The 18,881-nt window shown below is 39.6% G+C and overlaps 1 protein-coding gene across 2 annotated transcripts in view; it reads right to left on the bottom strand.

Annotated features, from left to right (window-relative positions):
• Positions 1–18,881, bottom strand: part of ALCAM (activated leukocyte cell adhesion molecule) — a 143,493-nt gene that overhangs the window by 36,570 nt on the left and 88,042 nt on the right. For both annotated transcript variants that reach the window (XM_029577918.1, XM_029577919.1), the window contains exons 6-9: positions 12,799–12,981; positions 11,196–11,323; positions 8,834–8,963; positions 2,831–2,943 (exon numbers count right to left, since the gene is read on the bottom strand). In XM_029577918.1, coding sequence (XP_029433778.1) covers positions 2,831–2,943; positions 8,834–8,963; positions 11,196–11,323; positions 12,799–12,981 — 554 coding nt within the window. The remainder of the gene's footprint in view (positions 1–2,830; positions 2,944–8,833; positions 8,964–11,195; positions 11,324–12,798; positions 12,982–18,881) is intronic.

The following is an 18,881-nucleotide window of genomic DNA, read 5'->3' as shown; positions in this document are numbered from 1 at the left end:
TACTACTATTTCTCTTGCAAAATATATACTATATTTTAAAAGATTAGAAATTATGCCCTGTGATTACCTGATGCAAAAATCATGCTGGATAATATATTCCAAACCCTGCATGAACCAGACAACTAAAAGACTGGACACAACCAGACCTGGAGGAGCTGAGGCAGACAGAGAGATATAGATGAGACCTTCAGGGACATAGTAGGCAAGTCCAAACTCCAGTCTGGCAGCCCTGGTTCTGCCATGGAAGAGAAAGGTCTCATGATCGGAGAGCATCAACCTGGTGTAGCAGGAAATTATCCTGTAGCAAGGACCTGCTCTCTAGGTATTGCATTGTCCTCTCACACCAAGGATGAGTCTCCCAGGGCTATTGCCCAGGAGGGAAGGGTTAGGTTGGCCATCATAGCTGGTGATTCATTTATTTGGAATGTAGTCAGCCAGGTGGCTGGTGGGCATGAGGATCACCTGATAATATGCCTACCTGGTCCAAAAGTGGCGGACCTCATGCATCACCTAGATAGGATTTTAAACAGTGCTGGCAAGGTACATGTGGGCACCAATGACATAGGAAAATGAGGGAGGGAGGTTCTGGAAGCCAAATTTATGCTCTTAGGTAGAACCTCCAGGGTAGTATTCTCTGAAATGCTCCCTGTTCCACGCGCAGGTCCCCAGAGGCAGGCAGAGCTCCGGAGTCTCAATAGCGTGGATGAGACAATGGTGCAAGGAAGAGTGATTCAGATTTATAAGGATCTGGGGAACCTTTTGGAGAAGAGAGAGTCTTTTCCGAAGGGATGGGCTCCACCTTAACCAGGGTGGAACCAGGCTGCTGGTGTGAACCTTTAAAAAGGAGACAGAGCAGCTTTTAAACTAGAACAAAGGGGAAAGCCGACAGTCGCTCAGCAGCGCATGGTTCGGAGGGAGGTATCTTCAAAGGATACTAATGAAGCATTAGAGTTAGGACATCCCATCAGAGAAGTTCCAATAATAAGAAAAGTAGTCCAAGTGCCTATAATTAAAAACTCACCTGAGCTAAAAGATTCCAATTTATCCCTGTCGACTGAAAAGCAGAATGTAAATACAAAAAAACCCAAACTTTGAAATGTTTGTATGCTAATGCCAGAAGTCTAAGAAGTAAGATGGGAGAATTAGAGTGTATAGCAGTGAATGATGACAGACTTAATTAGTATCTCAGAGAATGTGGAAAGAAGATAAACAATGGGATAGTTCTCTACAGGGGAACAAATTATATCGCAATGACAGAGAGGAGCATCTTGGTGGTGGGGTGGCACTTTATGTCCAGGATGGCATAGAGTCCAACAGGATAAAGATCCTGCATGAGACTAAATGCACAATCCAATTTTTATGGGTCAAAAAAAAAAATATGGGGATGTTTGCGAAGTGAATAGTGAGATGGACAATGAAACGCTAAGAGAAATTAGGGAAGCTAACCAAACTGGTAGTGCGGTAATAATGGGAGACTTCAATTACCCAAATATTGAGTGGGTAAGTGAAACATCAGGGCATGCTAGAGAGTTAAAGTTCCTGGATGGAATAAAAGACAATTTCATGGAGCAATTGGTAGAGGAACCAATGAAAGGAAGCAATTTTAGAAAGGAGACAGTAAGTAAATCCACGGCTCTAGCACTAAACTTTCAAAAGGGAAACTTTGATAAAATGAGAAAAATAGAAAAAAACTGAAAGGTGCAGCTACAAAGGTAAAAAGTGTGCAACAGGCATGGGCATTGTTAAAAAATACCATCCTAGAAGCACAGGCCAGATGGATTCCATGCATTAAGAAAGGTGGAAGGAAGGCAAAATGATTACCGGCATGGTTAAAAGGTGAGGTGAAAGAGGTTATTTTAGCCAAAAGATCCATCAGAAGAAGATAGGATAAAGCATAAGCATTGGCAAGTTAAATGTAATCCAAAAAAAGAGCAAATCAGATCCCCACACAATCACAACGAAATAAAAAAAAAAAGGGGAATCCCCAATATTAGTTATTCATAATACCACTCACCAGAATACATTTTTATAATGAATATACTTGTTTTTATTCCAAAAATTATTATTGTAAATGAAACCTCATCAGCAAGCCTGATGACGTGCCTTATATCCTTAAAAGGCTGTCCGGACTACTCAATCATTTGCGGTTTCACTTTGCAAATTTTTAAAACATTTTTTGGATTTTTAAATTTTTTTAGACAGATTCTTGTTGCTCTGACAGTCAAATGAAAACTAACAACATCTAGCCTTCTGCTAATGATTTGACAACGGCCGATGTTTCGCATGTCCTGCTTCTTGAGGAGCCATATATTCACGTAATTCTCAGCTAAAGACTAGTTCCAAATTGTTGTATCACTCGCTGTATATCATAACTAACTTCATAGCTTGATCCCGGACACCATGTCCGGATTTACGTGCGTAACCTTTTGAAATTCCGGCCCATAATGTTTTTGATTCTTAGTAAAAATAAAAAAATAATAAAAATAAAGTAACCTTGTTCTAAATTACAACAGAACCTCTAGGAATTCCAGGCAAGGTAAGACCTAGTGACCAGCAGCTAGATGGCGATTGTGTAGTAAGCTCTCCGTCCCTACCTGAAAAACAATCTTCCTAAATATGACACTACTTCCAGCAATAATTTGGTAAGGATGGTATGTCAACTTTGTGAAACAGTGTGATTCCATGAAATATGCTTATATTTGAGGAGTTAAAATAAGTTCACAATAGATTGCTATGAAAAGTGCGTGAAAGCCTGAGATGAGCCGGTAATATAAACAGTAAATAAGAGGTAGCAATTTTAAAAAGAGGAACCTAATAAAAAATCAATTACCTTTGTCCAAACCACTGAAACATTTTTACTGGACGATATAGCGCAGGACACAGGTAGAGCTTCTCCAACTTGCTTAGTAACTTCACCACTTGGTGTCAATGACAAATCCAAATCTGAGAAAGAAGGTTATTCTAGACACTTCAGAATCCTTTAATTTGACATTACAAGACAAAGTCCTATTGCATGATATATACCATCATGTAATAAAATTACCTGTGATCATCATATAACAAAGTGATTGCCATCAGGAAATAAAACCAACATATGATAAAGCATCAGGTAATAAAATGTGATTACCATCATATAATAAAATTACATGATGGTAATCACATGTTTAAACTGCTCAGAGTGAACTTTTGCACACTGGTATTTTGAAGTTTTTCCACTCTAATTTTTGCCTCAGGTTGTAACACTACTACATCAAATTTAATGAAACATTGAATCAATGGCTGCTTACCCTACTTGGGCCCAACTATCTGTGCAAATCGATATATTTATATTGTTTTTGTAATGAAGCCAGACCACTCTGTATTCTCCCATGTCTTGCACTGCGTGTAGTTATGAGCAATTACATAACACTGAAGGCTCTCTCTTTGCTTAGATTGTCAGTGTACAGATGTGCTTTGAGATTTGATTTAAAGTTGATGCAGTCTTCACAGAAAGTGGAGGAGAACTCTTGTCACATTAAGATTATTCTCTCCCCAGCTGTCTGAAGATGCGACTAAAGTAAGAAAGCAAGCCACTGAACGCCGACGTCTGAGAACAGAGGCAGAAAACGATCTGCATCCATTAAGTATCACCATCCAAAGAGTGCTCATTTCAGGAAAACAGAACACGAGGCCCTAATTTACCAAATCAAAATAAATCCTAGATTCAGATTTCATTTAGAACGGATCAGCTTTTATATTGTTTAACTTTTGTGTGAAGTCTGGAACTAATGCCGCACTGACCTAGAGTATAATGTATTCCCAATGAAAGGACCTGATTTACTCAGCTTTTTCCTCATCCATATAGAATGGGGGGGGGGGGGGGGGGGGGGGAAATCAGGCCTGTAATTTTTGAAGAGCAAGGCATAAATACACATTAGACTTTTGGGAATTGGTGGAAAAGTACCTGCAGACATTTGCGCAGTGAATAGCTACATTTGTAGAACAGAAGACGAAAGGATGCACAAGTTCATTATGGGGACAGAATGAGACCACAAAGTCCACTTAAAGAATTATGAGAATAATAAATCTATTAGAAAAAAATCCTTGATCAAAATGTCAACATCTAGGCAAGCATAAAATAAAATTTTAAAAATCCTGGAAGGAAACAACTCAGAATATTGCACTATTTGCAGAGAGTAAATAAGAATTAAATAAGGCAAAGAAAACTGTCATCTGATCCAAAAAAAAAAAAAATTTGCTTCTTCATATTGTTCCCATATTTTTCTCCAGTTCCATTGTTTGAAAGAGGAATTAAAAATAGGGCAGAAACCTTCAAACTGGCGCGCGGGCGCACACGAAAATCCCACTTGTACCGTGTAAATCAGAAATTTTAAAAGGGGAGCACACAGATGCCATTCCCAGTTTTCCCAGTTTGTCCCCAGTTCACCCAGTTAAGAGATAGGTCCTTCAACCTCCCATGGTTTGATAGCCTTCACTCTCCCCAGTTAACTCCAACCATTAAAACCCCGCAGATCTCCTTATTTTTCTTTTACTTACACATCATCCACAGCAGAAAGCAGAGTTGCTTACCTGTAACAGGTGTTCTCCTAGAACAGCAGGATATTAGTCCTCACGTGTGGGTGACATCATTAGATGGAGGCCGGCACGGAAAACTTCATCTGATGTCATCACCCACACGTGAGGACTACCCTCCTGTTTGTCCTAGGATAAGTAAAGTTACGAGGCAGGCACCAGAATGCCTAAGTGTACACACACACACATCTCAAGTTCACACTCTGAAATGCCCACGCCCTGCCCATGCCCCGCTTTGCTTTTGAGATGCGCACACTCCAGGAGATATGTGCGTATCTCAGCGGCTTTTAAAATCTGCTCGGTGCGAAAGCCCAACATATGCATGCATCCCCTAATTAATGCATGCGTCGGGCTTTTAAAATTCACCTTAAAATCTATAACCTTGGCCAATAATGACTAAGGAAGAGAATATATCACAGTATTTTGACAACTGTTATGAAGATCCAACATAAAACGGAGTAATCCTAACTTAAGGCAGTATCCACAAAGAAATGTCTAAAGTATAGGTCAATACTGTATTTACTCTGTACTGATATAGTATCAAGAGAAAAGAGCAAATGAAGCCAGAGATTTTAGCTGTTCCACAGGTTGCTAAATGGCATTATCCGCACAATTCTTGTCACTCTGACCTCAGCCATGCATCTAACTACTGAATTATACAGTGCCTTCTAAAAGTCTTCACATCCTTGTCCACTTTTCACATTCTGCTGTCTAAAAAATACAAATCAAAATGCATTAAAGTAGGAGGAGATCCAACAGGGCATCGTAGCCATCACAGCGTGAAGCAGTTCTGTCATGTTTAAAATTCATTTTTCCTACCTGCTAATATGCCTCATGTTGGTCAGGAGGGCTAAGGAGAGGACTTACTCTGCAGTCACTCCGGAACATCCTCTAACCACCCTGGATGCAAGCCCAGATTGTTCGGGGGATCACAGGATCGGAGTCGCTGGGAGGTGAGCGAGAGGGAGTTGCTCTCAGCTCTTCCCCAGACTCGCTAACATCGTTATCCCCAATCGACAGAGCTCCCCTCAGCATGAATCCTGCTGCAACCCGAGACTCGACTTGGCCACTGGAAGCGTTGCAGGCTGAAGATGTTGACGTGGCAGAGTTCCAGGCAGAGGACGCCGAGCCATGCGGTGAGGCTGCGTTGTCCAGTCAGACTATCTCCGGAGGTGATGGGGGGATACTTCTACTTTGAGAAGAGAGAGTGCAGTAGGAGGTGATTCACTTCATGCTGTTTATCCTGCGACAGCAATTTCATTTTCCTCTGAGCAGTTCTCCCTGATAAAGCCAGCTTATTTTGCTTTAGAATCAATTTGGGAAGCTATAGAAGGCCTTGAGCTCTCTATTACAGTGCAATTGAATTCCCTGGTCTCTAAACTTTCTGATCTTGAGACTCATGTACAAACTTTGGAATCTTTTAAAAGCAATAGGGGACAACAAATCGATATACTTAAGCAGGAAATCTATTATATCAAACCACTGCAAGAATCCTTAATGAAGGAAAATACATTTTTGTCCAACAAATTGGAAAATCTAGAGAACTCTTTGAGAAGAAGAAATCTCAGATTTATTAAATTTCCCCCCAAGTTACCTTTCACATCACCTAAGGATTTGTTTAAAAGATATTTACCGGGGGTATTGAAGGTGCCTGAGCAAGCTGTACTTGCCTTCATTTAAGAAGGAAAATGTGGAAATGGTATCAACTGAACCAAGCACTGTGAATACCTCGGCTATGCTTGAGACTTTGAATAGTGAGCTGGCTAGCTCTGCAACTGTCTCCTTTGTTCTAGAGCCAGATAGAGATTGAATATTGAACTTTTTAAAACATCGAACTCAGAATTTTTTGTGTTGAAAAATCAAAGTTTTCCCAGATGTGGCCAGACAAACACAAGGAAAGAGGAAGCAGTTTCTTTTAATGGGGCCTAGAGTTTTGCAGCTAGGTGCACTCTTTTTTCCAAAATATCCCTATAAATGTTATATAAAGCACAAAGATGTTTCCTAAATTTTCTTTCAGTCTTCACAGCTGTCTCATTTCATTAGTGATAAGAATCTGCAGGGATATTCTTCTTCTACATTAATAACCTCTTGATTCTTAGTTTAATAGAAGATGGTTCTGTGTTAGAAAGTTAGGATCCCTCAGAGTGCTTATTGTTTTTTATTTTTTCCGGTATTCAATATTGTCCTTGAAGCCTGGCTTGGATCTTCCTTATTATGAGAACTTGGGAAACTGGATGTGTTAACTTTCCTGGATTTGTAATCAGTTATTTTTCTTTGATGACCCAGTGAACAGAATCCACCTTTGTTCAATCAGAGTACTTGAGCTGATTTGAATATTCCTGGATGAAAGAAATAAAGCTGTTTGTTGTATGAAGTGAATCTGAATCAAAGGTCAACATATGGCAAACAAAGAGCTGCCAAACAAATTCTGGATAATGTTATTGGGGGAAGACTATTTGAAAATGTCAACATGTTTGGATATCCCCTGGGCACTGTCAGATCCAACATGGTAAAGTGGAAACAGTTTGGCACCACCAAGACATTGCTGTAATCAGGCCATCCTGTCAAAAGTCAATAGCCGTGAGTTAAGGACACTTCTGAGGAAGCTCATTGTGGGGCCTATGATTAATTTAAAAGAACTATAGGAGTTTCTGTTTGAGATTGGGGAAAATGTTGACTGCTCAACAATTTCAAGATTATTCTAAAAACATGGCTTGCATGGAAGGGTGGCAAGAAGGAAGCCATTGCTAAAGAAAAGGCATGCTGCATAGCGCTTGCAGAAAAATACCTAAGGGACACTGCATGCAACTGGGAGGAGATTTTGGGGTATGATGACACCAAAGTGAAACTTTTTGGTCTTAATATAAGTGATCTGTGTGGCATAAACCAAACCCAGCACATTATCGTGCTAACACCATCCCTACAGTGAAGCATGGTGGTAGCAGCACCATGTTGGGATGCTTTTCAACAGTGGGGACAGGGAAGCTTGTGAAGATTGAGGGAAAGATGGATGGTACAAAGTACAGGCAGATCCTGCAGGAAAACCTGCTCCAGTTTGCCATAGACTTGGGACTGGTGAGAAGATTCTCCTTTCAGCAGAACAATAATCCTAAGCAAAGACAACAAGGGAGTGGCTCAGCAGGAAGAAAGTGAACGTCCTCAAGTGGCTTCCACCAAGTATCGAGTCAAGGGGTGTGACTTTTTTTTTTTTTAATTCTTAATTACTTTTGGAATATTTCTAACACTGTTCTTTCATGCTGGAAGTGTAGAATATGTTGTGTAGATCAGTGAAACAAACTCCTACTTTAATGCATCTTGATTTATATTTTTTTAGACAGCAGAATGTGAAAAATGTACAAGGGAGTGAAGATTTTTGCAAGACCTTGTAGTAGAAAGATCCAGAGGGAAGTAGTTATCACAGGTGTGGAAAATACTAAAAATCACAGCACATTTTATTCTATTACCAGAAAGGTGAGATGTGACACGAAAAATGCCCCAGCTCAAATCATCTCCTCTTGCCTCTATTCTCAGAGATGGAAATATCTATAAAAAGGTCACTTTCTGTCTTTATCTGTTTCAGCTGACATTTCAGTGTTGTTTTAGTATGCAGAGAAAGATGCTAATACTTATTCAGCTAGTTCAGCAATCCCAAGCAGGTACCCTTAACCCCAATGTTTTTTTTCCCCATTGTATTGTATGGAATCAGAAAATCGAATCTTCAGTGCAGCATCACTACTTCTTAATGCATGTAAAACACTGAGGAGTTGTGATTTAGCAACAGTACAAAAATGATTAGTAGTAATATTGCATCTGAAGATTTTTGGTTTGCTCATCTTGTACAAGATTGCTTGCCAGAATTTATCTTAAAATGAGAATTCATTTTACTGAACTATCTTTAATATTCTAAACCTGAGCTAACAGCAAGGGAAATCAATAGCTCAGTAAAATAGTATTCAATTTACAATTGAGGCATATAACATACATAGTAATTTTGTGTTAACATCTGAAGCAAAACTGCACACTATATCCTAATTTACCTAGCTAGCGTTTAATGCAAATAGGTCTCATTTTTAAGACTGGATATGTATGTGCCAAAAAAACTTTGCATAGCACGTGGAATAAGATTTTGAGAATTACCAAAAGAAGTGCATTAAAAACACTATGTAGTGTTTCTGATTCTTATCATTGATGCATTCAGAAGTTGACACTGCTTGGCTGAATATCTTGCATTACAGGATTATATGAACAAAAATGTACTTACAATGTACAGTGACAGTAGTTGAAGCAAGCATATTTTGGTCAGTCAGCGAACATTTATAGTCTCCTGTTGCATTTCGCTTTACATCTGTCATTGTGTAAGTGTTTGAGCTACTTACGCCTTCTGGTTGTCCCTTTTGATGAATATGAAATGGCAAAAGGCAATATTAAGTAGTGGAAATCAGGAAGTTACATTTCCATAACATTTGCTTCATTTATTTTCAAATAGCTAATGCCTAATAAACTATAAAGAGGTATATGAAATTTAGCATTTAAGTGCTCCAAAATTTTAAAAACTGGGCTTTTCTAAAGTACAGTACTTATATTTTAAAAATTGAAAAGGACAAAGATCCTATAATTTAACTGGGGTCTACGGCCTTGCACCAGGAATGGAACTGGGCAGAGACTAGATGGACCTTATGGGGGTAATTTTCAAAAGGATTTCCATGTGTAAATGTAACTACTATTGCAGCAATTTTCAAAAGTCATTTGCTCAAATAAAATGCACACATGTGAATATGTTATCGACAATTCAATGCCTTATATTGTAGCAACTTTCCAAAGCCCACATACATGGGTAAAATGCATTTATACATGTAAAACCCATTTTTAAGTGTGCAAATGCTTTTGAAAATCAGGCCCTATGGTTTTATCTGCTGTCATTTTCTATGATTCAAGAGAAATAAAAATGTCCCTTTGCAATCAACTGTCTGTAGCGCCCTGAGCATGCCATCATCTCACTGTGCCTTCAGGATCAGGTACCAACTGAAAATAAGGCATTCCTCTTTATATGGCTTTCCAAGATTTGCATGCTTTTATCATTTATCAAAAAGACATTTGGACATGCCACAAGGATAATACAAACAGTAAGGTAATATAATGACAAGCAGCAATCTTTCATTCTGGCACCCTACTTTTACAAAAAACAACAAACTAGAGGGAACAAGCTGCCTATAAAGAATCAGGATGAGGCAATCTGAAAAAAAGGGGCACTCTGTCAGGTAATTAAAAAAAAACAAAGTATTGAGGCTCTAGTGCACTACTCTGACATGTGAACTTTCAGAAAGACCTCATGTCTGGGAGAAGGCTCCTCCAGCTCTGCATAATATAAATCATATACAGCTTAGTTAGACAAAAAAGGCTATGGACTTTGTAACTGAAGTGCAGAAGGATATTCTAACCTACTGATACCTGCAGGGTTTAAGGAACAGTAGGAGATTTTATAGCATCCAGTATAAGCAGCATGTTTAAAAATGGGTGACGAAAAATAAAAACCTTAATTACTGCTTATTTTCCCCCAAAATTATATTTTTTCAATGGAATTTGCTAATATATTCAGCATTTTTTTCAGGCCTGCTGATAGCATATTAGTGTAATCCCCCTTCCCCTTTCAAGGGGGCCAGACATACAAGCCCCGCTGAGCACAGATTCACTCGCTGCAGGACATGGATTCTGTGATGGGGGCAGGCGTAACCTGTAGGGCCCTAAAGAGGATCAATCTATAAAAAAATTAAACACAGTCCTCACAAGCAGTACTGTGCTCCACACCAACAGTAAAGTTTATTGAATAATAAAGAAAAAAATAATAAAGCAGATCAGCATATACAGAAGAAAAACAGCCCAAAATACACAAGGCAGAAAAACAATGAGTACTGCCACACTCATTCTTACAACTGCAGCATATTTAAAAATAGATCAGACCCAGTCCCAAAAAGAAGAAGTTCTGAAACCACTTGAGGACCGGGGTAGGACTCAGGGGATCCCTCTCCTCTTCTCTCAGATAAAGAATGGCAGAATGCTGCCGGACCGCTGCATCAGCTCCTTAGCCTGACTTCCTTTCTTCCTTCAGACTTGGAATCGGGAACCTGGCTCAAATCTGAACTCCCTTGGATTCCCACAGGATCCACCTCCACTTTGGAAAAAGAAAAAAAAAAAAAAGGCGAGGCGAACAGCCCTCTCTCCTCCACGAGCACGGCGAGAGCCACAGCCCCCTTAGCTGACCCTCACTAGCTCCTGGGACTAAAACTGTCCAGAACATCGCCCCCCCCCCCCAAAAAAAAAAGGCTCAGAAACTCCAGACTGCTCCCCCTAGTGACTCCCGGACTCAGCATTTGTCCTCCCAACCCTGAGCCGCACGGTAGGCATGGACCCTCCCTATAAATCCGAAGGGCCCATTACTCCTTGGAACCTCCCATTATTGTAAAATTCACCTTAATTAAAACATAGCGAGTCACTGGTCTCTCTCTCTCTCTCTCTCGTGTTGTTTTGTAAACGCTGTAAGCTGTTTGATACATGTTGTCATCTCATATAACTTGATAATACAAAAACACAATAGTGCAACTAAGTCATTGTAATAGAAAACTTACCGGAGTGTAAAACAAAAATTCTTGAGGAGGAGGATTACCATTTCCTATGCATTTTAAAGTGATGTTATCACCTTCTTTAATACTCTTTGTAGGTGACAGTATTTGAATTGTCACCTTCTCTGTAGGATCTGTGAAAATAATGGACTTGTTATAACAATTCTTGTCATGCACAAAATTACTCGGCGCCTACAATTCAAAAGACTAAATTATATACCATTTCTCCATGAAGCAGGTAATGGTAATTGCCTTAATGTATCTTTTATACAAGATTTGAAGTTAATAGATACTTTCCACAGCAAGTACTATTCCTGGTTGGAACAAACTACAAAGAAACCCTGTAATATAAAAATCCATTTCTCTTTAGTAAAACGTCTTTAATAGCGCATTTCCACGAAGGCAGGAATGGCCATTGCTCTTTCACATATAAAAGATCAGTATGACAGATTTCACAGTGTGAGTTTCATTAAAAGGAAATTTAACTGTATTACACAGAACACACTGTTTAGGAGCAGTGCATCAGCAACAAAAAAATAGCAAAATCTATCAGACTAATGCACTAATATTGAATAATAATATCTTACATCACACAGAAATATGAGATAAGCACTGCAAACAAGATCATCTGGATACTGAAAAGTAGAGTTGCTTTAGGAAAGACACACGTCATGATCTTGAGGCAAACCTTTAGTTCATTAAAAAAAAAACCAAAAAAAACCCCCATAAAACTATACATTGAATTCTATTCTTTTCCCAGAATTGGGTCCGCCATGCTTATTCTGGTGTAATGGTACTGAAGAGAATAAAGGACAAAAGCAGCTTGGATAGAGTTTACTTCCCTCCAATGTGGAGATTTTCTGAAGATGTTGTTAGAAACAGTAAATGAAAGAGCATCCAAGCCATTGCCCCAGGAGCTGTTCTGTGGCTCTGCATTACAGAACTAACAAGGCCTAGCTCAGGCTGGATAATTCAGTTTCTCTTCCTTGTATGTTGGATATAATTTATCTATTTTATCTAAAGAAAAAAAACATAAGGATTTCAAGAAGGAAGAAGGTGACAATTTTTAATTGATTTCTTTTATGTGGTGCCTATTCTCTAGTCTCTACTAAGGCTCCACCACCATTTGGATTGCTCAGCTCTAACAATTCAGACTGCTTTGGAAGTATATAGTTAAATGACGATAATGAACAGTACTATATTTTGAAAAATATCAATTACCTGTTTCTTGGCTCCACTGCTCCTTCAATTGATCTTACTCTTTTTCCTTTGGATATTTTAAGTAGTAAACTATATTTTGGCTCCAATCCCTCTTAAGTATTTCTTACTCCCTGAGGTCACTATTAGAACAGCGGAAATGTAGTAGATGATGCCAAAAACTTAACTGGTGGCACTCTCTCTCATATACAGCAAAACAGATATTCAGATTGGTACAAAATGTACTCTGCCTCAATTCTCCTCTCAGTCTTTAACATAGGGACATCATCTCTTTTGCTGTAGGCGTGAGACCAATGAAACGTGGTTCAGTAATTGTATGGAAAAAGTAACCTTTGATTACTGCAAAGAACATATTTATGTTTAAACCTGTCACATATATGGAGAAACTTACAGTAAACATCAAAGACAGCTGGTTCAGAGACAGATGATTCCTTGCCCCCTGGCATGTCGTACACGACGGTACAGGTAAACTCTGCATTTAGGTCATCCTTTGTTGGCAAGTACTGAAGAGATGATTTGGTCGTATACAACCCGCTTGCTGGATCCCTGTCTTTTTGTGACGTTATGATCACAGCTTAAAAAAAAAAAATAGAATAAAATTTAATGCTGTATGTTCTATGTTCCTGAAGTTTGTATTTTCCACTGTAGTCTAGAAACAACTCATTCAGCAGCTTGCTTGGTTGAAAATCAATCAATGATCTATTGCACTACTGCATATTTTTCCTTATTCTAAGTCAGCATTTCCCAACCTCTTCACGTCCATTATCCCTGCATTAACAATGTTGTATGTCACACCAACCTCCATAGAGCAGACAGTGTGGACGTACAGAAGACTCATACGGCTAAAAGAAGAGCTAGGAAAGATCCATCAGTCTCTTCTAAATTTTAAAACAAAGGGAGAGATGACAAAGACACAAATTAACCAGTTATGATGCACCAGTTCCGTCTTTATCTAAGCGCAGGAGAAGCGAGAAGTCTGTGATGCAACCAGCTCAGTTACCTTGGCTGCCACATGAAGTTGCAAGAGCTCCTTCACTGCTGCTGTTGCTGCCAATACTCAAAGTGAGAAACATCTAATGAGCAGTGCACACTCTCACTTAGCCTGGGTATAAATCATAGGTTGGAAAGACTCAAAGATGGAGGAAGATGAGGAGGTGCTGTGTGAAATATGTATGCAGCACAAAGTGGGCCCCACCTGTCTGTATCCTGCATGCTGCTCATTAACTAACACACTCTGGAGCTCATGCTGTAGCTAGGAAGAGGAAAGCATGCAAGATTATAGAGGTTCTCAGAAAAGAGTTCGTACAAGTTAATAGCCATCGCTGGTGTCTCCTGTTGCTGCAAGGTGCTGAGAGCAAAGGCCAGCTACTGGCTTGGATCTGAACATTTATTGATTTATTTATTGTTTTTATATACCGACATTCGATCGATATATCACATCGGTTCACATATAACTAAAACAAATAAGACATAACCTGCTTATTTTACATTGTAACATGGTAACTGTTTGTAACATGGTAACAGGTAGGAACGAACAATTGACTATACATGGTAATTGATGAGAACGAACAATTGACTGTACATATGGCTAACTAAATAGCACGAACTGCTTATTTACATTGTAGGATGGTAACTGATAACAACGAGGAAGAGAGATATTTACAGGAATGTTCTAAAGTTGCACTGCGGAGAAGCTATAAAGGATACTATCTAAGGGAGTCTTTGGAAAAAAGATGTGTAGAGGTTCTTGAGGTAGGGAGGGGAAAGGAGGGTGATAAGGGAGGAAGTGGGTAGGAGGGAGAATGGTGAGGCAGGGTGAGGGGCGGGGCTGTGGGTGGCTGTGGTATGGGAGTTGTTTTCAAGGTGGGGTTGTGTGCGGAGGGGTGAGTTAAGTATATGGTGGGAAGGCTTTTCTGAAGAACCAGGTTTTGAGTTGTTTTTTGAATACTTGAGTGGAAGGTTAATTTCTGAGGGGGGGCGGGAGGGTGTTCCAGAGTGCGGGGCCTGCCACGGATATGGCACGTTTGCGGGTTGATGAGCGGTGTGCTGTTTTGAAGTTTGGGACAGCTAGGAGTCCAGTGTCTGAGGACCTGAGGTTTCTATGTGTGGAATGAGGGAGTATGACATTGTTTAACCAATTCATCTCATTGTTGTTTATTTTCTTGTGGATGAGGGTGAGGGTTTTGTATTGAATTCTTTGGTTGATGGGTAGCCAGTGAAGCTCTTTTAGTGTGGGAGTGATGTGGTTGCATTTTTTTATGTTTGTTATTGACCTTGCGGCGGCATTTTGTAATAGCTGAAGGGGTCTGATAGTGGCTTCGGGGAGACCAAAAAGTATTGTGTTGCAATAGTCAATTTTCGAAAAGATTATTGTTTGCAGGACTGTTCTGAAATCTTGAGTGTGAAGAAGGGGTTTGAGCTTTTTCAGTGTTTGCAGCTTGTAGAATCCATCTTTGATCATGATGGAGACGTGGTGCTTGAAGTTGAGTTCTTTGTTGATAGTCACTCCCAGGTTTTTTGTAGATGGTGTGAGTTGCACCCCGATGTTCTTTATGGAGGTGTTGATTTTGAGGGGGGCAGAGGGGTGATCATTGGAGATGAGTAGGAATTCAGTCTTGTTTTGGTTGAGGAAGAGGGATAGTTGTGATAGCAGAAGCGTTATTTTTGTGCTAATTTGGTTCCAACTGTCTAGGGTGCATTCAATGGTTTTGTTTATCGGGAGTAATATTTGGATGTCGTCCGTGTACAAAACATCAGGCAGTGACTATTTTTCTATGACACACCTGATCGGGTCTGAAGCAAAAACTGCTTGGGAAATGCTTTACTTTGTAGAGCAGCCCAGGAAAACCTTCTCTTCTTGGCACTTGTTTGACCTCTATAGGTCACGATATCAATCACACAACAAAACCCACCCACACCAACTGGTGTACTCTAGTACACACCAATGTCAACAACCAAAAATAAACTGTGTACTAGTTAGAAAGCTAACATAACACCCAAAAACGCCAAACGAATTTTAAACAAATTTTGTAAGACCCTCTATTCACGAGAAGACATATTATGTGTTCAACTCGTTTCTCATAGGGGTCACTATTGCTTTTAATCATTTAAATGTTCAATTTTTGTTATGTTTTTCAAAGTTTTTTTTTTAAAAAATTCTCAACCAATTTTTTGGCAATCAAAATACAACGGGTACTTATCCGCGCTGAATCGGTCCCAGGTAACCCGACATGGCCATGTTTCGGACCGCTGTCCTGCTTCAGGGGAAAAGAAGGAAACCGATTCAGATACTTGTAAAAAAGCTTTTTCTTGCGGCGTCTTTATTCCGTGCTGGTCAATTTCTTCCACACAGGCTGCATTTCAGCCCCCTGAAATGCTGAAATGCAGCCTGTGTGGAAGAAATTGACCGGCACGGAATAAAGACGCCGCAAGAAAAAGCTTTTTTACAAGTATCTGAATCGATTTCCTTCTTTTCCCCTGAAGCAGGACAGCGGTCCGAAACATGGCCATGTCGGGTTACCTGGGACCTTTTCAGCGCGGATAAGTACCCGTTGTATTTTGATTGCCAAAAAATTGGTTGAGAATTTTTTTAAAAAAAACTTTGAAAAACATAACAAAAATTGAACATTTAAATGATTAAAAGCAATACTGACCCCTATGAGAAACGAGTTGAACACATAATATGTCTTCTCGTGAATAGAGGGTCTTACAAAATTTGTTTAAAATTCGTTTGGCGTTTTTGGGTGTTATGTTAGCTTTCTAACTAGTACACAGTTTATTTTTGGTTGTTGACCTCTATAGGACCATAATCAGAAACCATGTATTCTGTGAGTTGTTTGCTCTCTAATAGAAGGCAGGGCACTCATACTACAGGATTCAGATTTTATAAAGCAGGTATGCAATTTTTAGAAAACATCTGATTTGGCCTTCAAAGGGTTCATTATAAATGCATATGCTGTATAATTATGCTCAACACCCAAAACTGAGCATTTCAACACATTCTACTTTTGGTACATCTGGTAAGCCATGTTGCAATTCAGCAACATTTTCTGTAAAATCAAACAATTCCTGGACACTTCAGGATTCATATTTAAAGGCATTTTGCTAGGTAACTTGTGAGTTATCTAGCTAAATGCTAACTTTTCAATTTCTGGGGCACTTATCTGGCTAACTCATTATCTTAATAAAATTTAGCCAGATAATGCAGAGGTGGTTCCAGGATGGTGTTAATAGTTAGCCAGAGTAGCTTCAAAGATGCTGATTTCAGTGCAGAGCTCTGCTGAAGAGCTATTTTTAAACTGTGATAGGTTCCAACTTGCATTATATATTGCATTGCCAACAGCAAAAACCTGGGACCTCAGTTTCATAGTCTTCCATTTTCACTTCCAGATAGGGTACACAAATTCCTTCCCATTGTGTCTTTAGCGAGGGGTTGTGAGTTTCTTGATGTCAAATCATTTCTCTACCTTGAGGAGAGAATACTGGACAAAACAACCCAATTCATAACCCACCCTGGGATATACGCATTGGGAATACCTTCAGTGCTATCCTCCTGAGACCAAAAGCCAACAACAGTTCTTAAATTTCCCCCGAATCAGGCACATGATGCTGAAGCATGGTCAATGTCAGGATTTCAATATTAATTTTTTGAACTGGTTCTTTTATTACTTTATACATTCAAAAACCCGCTAAGTGGGTGAGATTAACTGGCTAATTATAGCCAATTATCTTCAAATGAATATTCAGCTAAATTTAACCCGTCAGATTTTCAAGAGAATATTTCATTAAAGCTAACCAGGCAAAATTTTACCAGCAAATGTTGGAACGGCTGGGGTTCCCCTTACTTAGCTGGTAAGGGCTGAAAATCTGGCTCTTTAAAAAAAAAAAAAAAAAAAAAGCAAGCCAAGTAACAATTTAAATTTTAAAAATTGCCCTTCAGATCCCCACCCTCGCAAAGCTTCTTTTCGAAAAAACAAACTCGCCCTGCAAATCCACTTCCCACCCCCGAGACACTTTTAAACAAAATAAATGAGCCTTGCGGCCAAACCACCCTCGCTCTCCTCTCTCAGAATAAAAAAAAAAAAAGGTTGCAGAGGAAGCCCCCGGGATCCTGTGCCTGCATCAGTCCGAGGCCCGGGGACGCCATTCCCTGCTTTCCTTTTACAGACAGCCCTCTCTCCTTCCTCGGAGATCCCAGGGTTTCCCCTGTAGCCTTATTCTGAGGCAGCAGCGCAGGAAGGAGGTTACGGCTGCGCTTGGGGTTCACTCATTTTTGTAAAGGATCACCGGGGAGGGTGGATGGGAGGGGAACTCACAGGCAACAAATTTTTTTTTTTAAGGATTATCCGGAGGATGGGAGAAGGGTATGGGGACCTTGGGGCAACTTTTTTTTTTTTTAAAGATAATTAGAAGGATGGAGGATATGAGATGGGGCTGCCAAGGGCTTTTTTCTTTTTTTTATGAGGAAAGGAATTTGGACAGCCAGATTTAGGAGTTCTTTTGTAGTGCCTGGCTTTGTCTGGCCAAGTTAGGCATCTAGCACTGGAAATCAGACCTAGCCACCTAGCTTTCTGGTCCCACCCTAATACCCCTCCAGGCCCACCCAGAATCTGACTAGTTAAATCTGACCACTTACTGACATTTTGGGGGATACATTTAGTTGATTAGGAAGTCTACTTTCCAAAGATTTTACCTAGCTGGCTAGATTCCTTTTAAAACTGACCTCATTGCTTTTATTGTATTTATTACCTTGCTTTATATATCCTGCCTTTTTGAATATGTAGTTCACTCAAAGTGGGTTACATCATATTAGGAAAATTTTCTTAGAAACAGGTCATTTGTAGCTTCGCATTCTGAGGGCATATCAGATTTTAAATAGCAGCAGGATCTCAATTCAACTTGACAATAAAGTGAATAAAATAAAGCAAAGTGCGCTTTTAACCCTAAATTTAAATAATCTGCAGTCATGACTAAGCTTTAATTGACACAAATACTAGTGACTAACTCGGAATAAATAGCACCATTGAGAAACTCAGGATTGCAGCAGCATATTTAAAGCATTCAGGTGAAAATACCAGTCAAGTTTCATAGTCAATTTCATGTTTAGCATTTAACGGCTTGATAAAATAGCCAGGCTTCCTGAAATGAGAGTGGTCCTTTATTTACTGGAACTCTTCTGGGTGGAAGTTCCATAAGGCAGGGGCTGCTCCCTTGAAAGATCTATTGTGGATGTCTGCTCGTTCAATTCCTTTTGTCATCTGAATGGTAATGGAAACTACTAGTGATGAACTTAGCAGTCTGGAAGGCGTATATGTGAATAGCATTTCACTCAAGAAGATAGGTCCATCTCCTCTTAGCACCTTGAAGGTTAGTGTTAAGAGTTTTAAGTTTGTTCTGTATGGTATCAGCAGCCAGTGTAGTTTGAATAGAACTGGCGTTGACGTGGCTGTGCGGTTTGCATTCTTCTATCAATCG

Source organism: Rhinatrema bivittatum, chromosome 15, assembly GCF_901001135.1.
Source record: "Rhinatrema bivittatum chromosome 15, aRhiBiv1.1, whole genome shotgun sequence".
Classification (NCBI taxonomy): domain Eukaryota; kingdom Metazoa; phylum Chordata; class Amphibia; order Gymnophiona; family Rhinatrematidae; genus Rhinatrema; species Rhinatrema bivittatum.
Note: the sequence above shows the minus strand (reverse complement) of the source record. Positions and strands in the feature narration are given on the sequence as shown.